Raw genomic sequence first — 10,000 nt, 5'->3', positions numbered from 1 at the left:
GAAAACAAACAAACAAACAAGCGGTATAGAACTACACAACAGGGGCAGACACTTTTAAATTTTTTGTTGTTGTTTACAGCCCTTTTTTTCTGCATCCTCATGTAGAAAGGCTGGTCTATACCCAAAAGTGCCCGGCTGATTTTCTTTATTTTTCGCAGCCTAGTCCAGCCCTGACAACAGTGGATACTGAGAGTAAAGAAGTTCCTCTGGGTAAAGCTGCTCCACGTGGCTAACTGGCGGAGTAGGGGGAGAGAGAGAGGCTTTGAGAAAACCCAGATAACGCTGGACAGACCCGACCCAGGCCACACCAGCAGAGCAGCAGAGTGGCCGAAGGGGCTTACAGAGAGGATTCCCACAGGGTCCTAACACGGGCAAATCTGCATTTGGATGATGCAGCTTATAGAACGCATACACAGAAACAAACAAACACACAAACAGAGAGAGAGAGAGAGAGAGAGAGAGAGAGAGAGAGAGAGAGAGAGAGAGAAAGAGAGAGAGAGAGAGAGAAGGGGTCAGAGAGTGAAAGAGTCAAAAGTGAGAGATAAAGACGGTCAGAAAGAGAAAGACAGATAGAGGGGAAAGTGCAGTCATGTATTGAGACATGTGTAAATGCATAAAGGATGGACAAAAACACCAACACCAAAACTACTTACGTACTGGATGCATGTAGGCTACAGTACAGGTCAAAACACAACTTTTCAAGTATTCTTCCGTTCAGTATCACTAGTACAGAAATAGCACATTCTCTCTCTCTCTCTCTCTCTCTCTCTCTCTCTCTCTCTCTCTCTCTCTCTCTCTCTCTCTCTCTCTCTCTCTCTCTCTCTCTCTCTCTCTCTCTCTCTCTCTCTCTCTCTCTCTCTCTCTCCCCTCATCAAGCTCTCGGGGTATTATTCTCGTAAATTGCCCTTCGTCCTAATTGTGGCCATTAAACTGTTATTTCTCTGCTCCCTGCTGTCAATGCACAAAACCAACGTCAGCCACTAAGGGAATAGATGGAGGAGAAGAAAATCTAATGAAATGACAATGAAAATGATGCATATCTCTTCATAAAAGAAACAAAACAGAACAGTAGGAAAAAAAGAGTGCAAGGCCATTTTCCGTGTGTCCACTCTGATGGTGCACATGCTTTTAAAAGCTCTCGCACAGCCGTGACCCTGTGGCCTGACGACTCATCATGGGAGCAGCGATGAAATGTGTGTCCAATACGACCTTCAGAAACCCATTTCCTTGGCTCTCCTCCTCACTTCGCTGCTCTGCTCCGCTCTTGGCCAACCCATGGCATTATCAAACTGAGAGACAGGAATAGCATTTAGTATTAAATCATGAGAACAGGATACGATTCTGTGGAGATGGGCTGCTTCGTTGAATTGAGCTACCAGTAAGCTGTTAGCCCAAATCCAATTGGTGGAGGTTCAGGTGGTAGTTACATGTATTTAGTATTCTGTTCATTACCTCCGCCAAGGTTATGTTTTCGGTCTGTTTTCAGGTGGTAGAGGAGCCAATTGAGCAACCGGAAGGTTGCAGGTTTGAGCCCCGCTCTGCCTGACCCCATCGATGTGTCCTTGAGCAAGATACTTAACCCCAAGTTGCTCCTGGTGGCAGGGTGGTACCCTGTGTGGCAGCCATTGCCACCGGTGTGTGAATGTGAGTGTGAATGGGTGAAAGTGAGGCATTCAATGTACAGAGCTTTGAGTGCTCGAAGGAGAAGAAAGACGCGAAATACAGTAAATGCAGTCCATTGACCATTTACTCTAAATCTAACCCCTAGGGGTGCAATAGCAGGGCACCGCAATGGCTTAACAGCTCAGCTCGATAGCTCGCTCATATTGACAAGACAACACCCAAGCCAAGTCCCTGTGGCCACTGCCAGGTAGGGCTGCACAATTAATCGAAAATAATCGAAAATTGTGATATAATCGTGATATCGAAATCGTGATTTCAACACCCAAGCCAAGGCCCTTGGGGAGCAGGGAAATAGGGAAGACAAGTCATATGTCACAAGTATCATCAGTAACGATGTCCCCTCCGGATCATGAGACAAGATTCAAGATTCAAGAGTTTATTGCCATTGTCAAAAAGGCAACGAAATTGTGTTTGGGATACAATACTGAGCAGCAGCAGGTTTTCAAGTAAAGTGCAATAAGAGGTAAAAGTGACACCAGTGCTGCCCTCCCAATCATAAGAAAAGCAATGATGTCCTGTCCCATTCAGGGCAAAGCAGGTGGCTTGTTCTGGTGGTGATTTCTTTGTTTTGCTTGGTGAGATGAGGCCTGTTACCAGCATGTCTCCCCACAGGGCAGAGAGGTGAGCAGGGATGTCCAGAGACTAACCTAGCGTGAAGTCAGACTGTCTGCAACAAGGCAAGGTGAAATCAATGCAGCACCTCCTTGAACACACACATGCACACAGACACACACACACAGACAGACACAAACACACAAATGGAGACAAAGTGAACAAAACAATTTTGAACACTTCGGGGAGAGCAGAGCAGCTGATGAGGTAATCTTGCTAAGAAGAAATTCATTACAGCCAGACTTGAACACAATCTCTCTCTCTCTCTCTCTCTCTCTCTCTCTCTCTCTCTCTCTCTCTCTCTCTCTCTCTCTCTCTCTCTCTCTCTCTCTCTCTCTCTCTCTCTCGCTCTCTCTCTCTCTCTCTCTCGCTCTCTCTTTCTCAGACAGACACAAACACAGACCACATTAAGATTAAGATTAGAAGCCACTATTTTAGATAACCAGAGATAAACGTGGCTCTCCACATCGTGACTTAGACCGATTTATTCTCATTATTGAAACCCAACAAGCCAATAACAACATACCAAACATGCAACACACACACATGCACGCACGCACGCACGCACGCACGCACGCACGCACGCACGCACGCACGCACGCACGCACGCACGCACGCACGCACACACACACACACACACACACACACACACACACACACACACCGTATTTAGCCTTTGTATTTGAATGGTGCTGCCGTGTATAGCTGCTTATACACACACACACACACAATTTAGCCAATAAAAGCATATCAAACAAGCAACACACACACACCCACACGTGCGCGCGCACACACACACGTGCACACACACACACACACACACACACACACACACACACACACACACACACACACACACACACACACACACACACACACACACACACACACACACACACACGCGCGTGCGCCTTATTTAGTCTTCTTTGTGTTTGAATGGGGTGGTCGTGTATAGCTACACACACACACACACCTTATTAGGGGCCAAGCAGCGAAGCTGGCGAAGGCCCCTACTGTTTTAGCTGGTATTCTTATTATGTCACCTTTCCTCTCCTTAGCAAGTCTATGGCAACCCATAGAACCGTATGTAGGAAAATGCTGTAAATCGGCACACACATTCAGGCACGGCTCAGCATTACCCACAGCAATTTATAGGTCCCCAGCCCCAACGCTCTAGCGCCACCAACAGGTCAAAGTTGCAGGTACATTTCTGCTTGTAACTTTTGAACCGCTGGGCCAATTTTCATAAACTTGGTATCCCTGGAATCCTTGGGCCAAGACGAATCCAACGCATCCTATGACGTCATTTTCCGCCAGGATAGTTTTCCCGCCATTTTGGATTTTGTGAAATTCAATAAAAATGCTATTTTCCCCGCAATTTTTGACCAATTCGCCCGACACTTGGTATATAGTATCTCTGGACTGAGCTACACATGGGGTCTCAAGGAATATTAGATATCTTTTATCGTTTGGCCGTGACAGCCAATCAAAATTGTCGTAAAAGTGGTGAAACAGGAAGTGAGGTCATATCTCAGCAACCGTTTGTTGAATTAGGTTAGGATTTTGTACACACATAGTAGTCCATCCCATGACCTACCACAAACAAAATCAGAACCCCAGCTCAAACTCTGTAGCGCCACCAGCAGGTCAAAATTTTAGCTACTTTTTTGCCTGTAGCTTTTAAACCATATGCACGATGTAAAATATATCATTATCACTAGAATCCTTGGGCCAAGCCGAATTCAACGCACTATATGAAGTTATGTCAACGCAGAAGGGAAATTCCGCCATTTTGAATTTTGTAAAATCCACTGTAAGTCTATGGTAGCCCATAGAACCATACATAGAAAAATCCTGTAAATTGGCACACATATTTGAGGCAGCATCAACATTACCCGCAGCGAGTTATAGGTCCCCAGCCCCAATACTCTAGCGCCACCAGCAGGTGAAAGTTGCAGGTACATTTCTGCTTGTAACTTTTGAACCGCTGGGCCAATTTTCATAAACCTGGTATCCCTGAAGTCCTTGGGTCAAGACGAATCCAACACACCCTATGACGTCATTTTCTGCTTGGATAGTTTTTCCGCCATTTTGAATTTTGTAAAATTCAATAAAAATGCTATTTTCCCCGCAATTTTTGACCATTTCGCCCGAAACTTGGTATATAGTATCTCTGGACTGAGCTACACATGGGGTCTCAAGGAATATTAGATACCTTTTATAGTTTGGCCGTGACAGCCAATCAAAATTGTTGTAAAAATGGTGCAACAGGAAGTGAGGTCATATCTCAGCAACCGTTTGTTGAATTAGGTTAGGATTTTGTACGTACATAGTAGTCCATCCCATGACCTACCACAAAAAAAATCAGAACCCCAGCTCAAACTCTGTAGCGCCACCAACAGGTCAAAATTTTAGCTACATTTTTGCCTATAGCTTTTAAACCATGTGCACAATGTAAAATATATTATTATCACTAGAATCCTTGGGCCAAGCCAAATCCAACGCACTATATAACGTTATGTAAACGCAGAAGGGAAATTCTGCCATTTTGAATTTTGTAAAATTCAATAAAATGCTACTTGTCACACAATTTTTGTCAGAATGACCAGCAAAAAGGTACACATCATCTTCAGACTGACAGGCATTAGGGTATCCAAAGAATTTTTGATACCTCTTATCGTTTGGAGGTGACAGCCAATCAAAATTGTCGTAAAAGTGGCAAAACAGGAAGTGAGGTCATATCCCAGCAACCGTTTGTCAGATTCTTTTAGCTATTTTTTGCACACATACTAGTCAATCCCATGACCTCCCACAAAAAAAATCCAGATTCCCTGCTCAAACTCTCTAGCGCCAACAACAGGTAACAGGAAGTGAGCTTATATTTGTCATCCCTTTAAGGGATTCAAAATAAACTTGGTTCATGTGAGCACACTCCCCTCCAAGGAATGCACACCAACATTGGCGAGATTTGGGCCAAAGGGGGCGCTGCAGTTCCTTCTGTTGCCGTGGCGACTTTGGCAAGTTTACTGCTTGGCCCCGCATTGCTGCTTGCAGCTATATTTTAGCCTTTGTGCTTGAATGGGTTGGCCATGTATAGCTGCTCTGAACATACAGCACTAAAGAGGCAGGTGAGGGCCACAGCAATCAGACAGTGAACAACAGGGGACATTTCTCTCCCTCGTGCCGTTCTTTCTTGCTTCCTTCCTTCCTTCCTTCCTTTCTTTCTTTCTTTCTTTTTGTCTAGCGCGGGGGGTTTCTCCCAACAGGGTGCTGATTAAGCTGGCTGGCTCTTCACAACCACAAACACACAATCACACACTACTGCAAACAAACATATACACACAATCAAACACAAAACACAGACACAAAAACACACGAAGTCACACACTACTGCAAACAAACATGTACACAACCACACACACAATCACACACTACTGCAAACAAACATGTAAGCAAAATTAAACACACACACAGACACACAAACACACACAGTCACACACTACTGCAAACAAACATATACACAACCACACACACACACAATCACACATTACTGCAAATAACCTGACCTGCTAACCTGATAATAATGTAAACATGTACACACAATCAAACACACGCACACACAGACACACAAGCACACACACTCACAGAAAAACAGACACAGACACAAACACAAACACAGACACAAACACATGCACAGACACACATGCACAAATATGACTACAAATTCACACAACACAACCACAGGGGAGCGCGTACCTATGTTCCCCAGGTCCTATGTTCCCCGGGTCCTATGTTCCTCTGTCTTTGTTAGGGACCGGGGAACTTAGGACCCTTTTTCTAAAAAAGGGTTCTATGTTCCCCGCCTTGTGTGTTTCCGAGTTTTCAAATTGTGCCCTAAACCTAACCTGTCAGTAATGCAATGTTTCTGAGTTTTAAATTTGTGCCCTTACCAAAACTATCCCTAAACCTAACCTGTCAGAGGTGCAACAACAACCTGCGCTTTGCCATGCGGCAGCAGTCTACTTGGAAGCAGTGGGGAACATAGAAGCCTTTTTTTTAAAAAGGGTTCTATGTTCCCCGGTAGAGGGGAACATAGGACCTGGGGAACATAGGGATGACCCCAATCACAGACTAGATGCCTAGCATGGCTTGACTCCACTGCTGGCAGAAACAAATAGCCCTGAATTTCCCATTTATTTACAACATGCCTCACTGAGCACGTCCTTACCGCACCACCTCTATGCAGCCATGACATAGCAGTATAGTAGAGTGGTGGAAATGTACTATACCAAACCACTACGGAAACATGTCAAACTGACAATGACCATGATCAACCCGGCAAGGAAACCAGACTGCAAAACTAGAGACTGAGAACTGTACTCAGAGGCGATTCTAGGGTAATGTGGGGCCCCAAGCAAAAATTCAAAAGAATGAACATTTTAAACAAAATTGCCACTACTGTAGTAAAGGGTGAACTGCTATTCGCTATATTGGGGCTTGGGGGCCCCTCTGATTGTGCTGGATGGGTAAACCCGAAAATGAAGAGAGGCTGTGCACAGAATACAAATGTACATTTCAGTGCTTAGCTCCATTATCAGCATTCTCAATTTTTTTTAAAGATATTTTTTAAATGAACCTCAGAAATGCCTTGTCTTGAGCATGGTAATTCAAAAATGAATTGGGTTTACAACTTTTAACCATCAAGCTACAAATATCGCAGACATTATTACTTTTTATCAGCACTTGTTTTGGAGACTTGAGTTGCATAGTATTCTGTTCATTTATCTGTGTGTTCTGTTCACTGAAAGCACGCTACCATGTATGGTCACATGATACTGACAATAATTAGTGCATTAAAAAACTTTTTCTAAGTTGTACAGTATGGTTCAGTATCAGCCGTGATGAAAATCAATGTCAGGCAATATGGAAACAGAGTGTAGAACAAATACAGTATTGTATATGTGCCCTAATCCAGTGTTTCCCAACCAGGGGTACGTGTACCACTAGGGGTACGCGAGCACACTGCAGGGGGTACTTGGAAATATGTTATCATTATAACAAATGTATGGAGCAGTCACATCAGGAATGAGAAAGCGATATAGAACATGAATTAGGGGGTACTCATGGCGCAACTAAGAGGTTTAGGGGGTACGCGAGACAAAGAAGGTTGGGAAACACTGCCCTAATCATCCATCCCTATTCAACCCAATCGTTGACTGGGATAAAGGGCCTTTAGTCTGGGCATGGTTCTCACTACTACAGCTACGACGGGGCCTACAACTTCAAACCCAAACCATTTATTGAACCGTGAGTTGCAGCAAGACACATTACCTGCCTGACTTCACCCAGTCACATTATGCGAAACAAGCTAAACCGGTAATCCATCTTCTTGTAATGGCTTTCCCGGCGCTGCACGCCGCTGCAGTCAATCCTGATCTGTCTCGGTCTAATTCACAGTTCACACACATTTCTCACAGTTTCCTGCGTGCACTCTCACCCATGTGGAAGGAATATTTGACATAGGGACAGTGTGATTCGATTCCTGGTAACACACAAACCATTCAGAAGAAGAGAGGGCTGAACAGCACCGTCTGAGCCCCTTTGTGGAGAAAGATGCGATCCATAGCCCTTGGTGGAATTAGTCTCTCTCTCTCTCTCTCTCTCTCTCTCTCTGTCGCTCTCTCTCTCTCCGCTGCTCTCTTTCTCTCTCTCTTCCTCTTTCTCTCTCTTCCTCCTTCTCTCTCTCCCTCCTTCTCTCCCTCTCCACTTCTGTAAGATACAAACTGCTTGCAGAGGCTGTAATTCTTTTCCTCCAAGGGCACCGTCACCTCTTCAAGTAATGAAAAATTAAGTTGTGCGGCGCACGCAAGGTAGAGAAGAAGTAAGAGTAAAGCTTAAGTAAGAAGGGACACATGGCACGCGCACGCACACACACACACACACACACACACACACACACACACACACACAGACACACACACACACACACACACACACACACCACACACACACACACACACACACACACACACACACACACACACACACACACACACACACACACACACACAGCCCTGAATACAGACAATCCATCTATTAGAATAGAGTCATAAGCAGAATTAGAAGCAGCAGCTGCATCAGATGCGGAGTGGACCACAAAGAAAACAGCAAACAAACACCAACACTCATCAGGGCCTGGCAAACAAATCCCCACCTCCCTCCCTTCCTCACCGCCCATCCGCACCACAAAGTCAATTACAAATACCCTGACAGCCTTAATCTGAAATGTCTTGTGCTCCACGCCGGGTTAGGCACCGCCATGGCACAACAATGCAATACGCACAGGGGCTGAGCTATAGGAAGGGCGAGCAGGGCACTTGCCCCTGGGCCCAGGGCCCCCCCCCGCATTGGTGGTGGGGCCCTATTGCGAGCTTGATAAGCTGTATAGTGGGGCCTTTACCTGGGGCCCTATGTGCAATTGTTCCGCCACTGAATACGCACCCACGTGGGAGGAGGTGCAGGGCAGCAAAAAGCGCTAACCTTATTTCTCTAAATCTCACCTCATGTCACCTCACCTCAGCCCTCCTCTGCTCTGCCTAAGCCTGTTCCTGGCGTTTCCCAGTATTTTTCCCCCTTCGCTGCTTAGCTGTCCACGCAGCTCCATGTTCAGTAGGAGTTCAGGGATTTGGGCTGTGACAGCTGAGAGCGGCGGCGTAGGACTGGATTTAATCCAGGCAGACCTCTGCAGTATGCAGAGAGAGAGAGAGAGAGAGAGGGAGATGGAGAAAGAGGGAGAGAGAGAGGGAGATAAAGAAAGAGAGAGAGAGAGATAAAGAAAGAGAGAGAGAGAGAGAGAGAGAGAGAGAGAGAGAGAGAGAGAGAGAGAGAGAGAGAGAGAGAGAGAGAGAGAGAGAGAGAGAGAGAGAGAGAGAGAGAGAGAGAGAGAGAGAGCATGGATAGCAAGGCTTAAAGTGATGGTGGGCAGGGAGAGCAAAAAAGAGAGGGCGAGGTACATTTGATACACTAAGTAATTAGATTACATGACTGTTTTCTACACCCCCCCCCCCACCAATCAACTCCTAACCTGAAAACCTGCCGCGTAGTAACTAATTAGAAAGCACAATCAAGCTGTGAGAGGGATGATCTGTTGCCTATTGAGATGAGTGGCAGACACCTACCCTGCGCTGCTCGTTGGCACCTGCGTCATCCATTTTATCGGTTTCATTAGCGGCGTTGTTCACGCATCGGCTGAGGCGATGAGGGGCCGAGCGCAGGATGGGACGGGTGACATTCTCCTGGGTGTGAATCATCTCCCCCCAGACGCACAGAAACATACACAAACACACACACACACACACACACACACACACACACACACACACACACACACACACACACACACACACACACACACACACACACACACACACACACACACACACACACACACACACACACACACACACACACACACCCCGCCGGTGGCATGACTGTGGAGGGCAAGTCATCAAGCTGCAGCCAGCCATGCCTACATCATAAAACTAATCAGCTCATCCTGCGTCGCTCTCACTCTGTCTTTCTGATACACGCACGCACACGCACACGCACACGCACACACACAGGTAGACAACCAAGTAATCAAGTACACACTCATGCAAACACAGATAGACAGGTAGACAATCAGACAGACCTACACACACACACA

The 10,000-nt window shown here is 45.9% G+C and overlaps 1 protein-coding gene across 3 annotated transcripts in view; it reads right to left on the bottom strand.

Annotated features, from left to right (window-relative positions):
* LOC134447357 (transmembrane and coiled-coil domain protein 3-like) overlaps positions 1-10,000 on the bottom strand; it is a 51,492-nt gene that overhangs the window by 29,543 nt on the left and 11,949 nt on the right. Inside the window, exon 1 of one of the 3 annotated variants that reach the window (XM_063196787.1) lies at positions 9,474-9,660. The exons of 1 other annotated variant lie outside the window; for it this stretch is intronic. In XM_063196787.1, coding sequence (XP_063052857.1) covers positions 9,474-9,629 — 156 coding nt within the window. In that variant the 5' untranslated portion in view covers positions 9,630-9,660. Of the gene's footprint in view, positions 1-8,855; positions 9,068-9,473; positions 9,661-10,000 lie in introns of those variants that run through there. One more of the 3 variants, XM_063196789.1, reaches the window with a different exon arrangement.

Source organism: Engraulis encrasicolus, chromosome 4 (genome assembly GCF_034702125.1).
Source record: "Engraulis encrasicolus isolate BLACKSEA-1 chromosome 4, IST_EnEncr_1.0, whole genome shotgun sequence".
Taxonomy (NCBI): Eukaryota; Metazoa; Chordata; class Actinopteri; order Clupeiformes; family Engraulidae; genus Engraulis; species Engraulis encrasicolus.
This window is presented reverse-complemented; position numbering and strand designations above follow the sequence as displayed.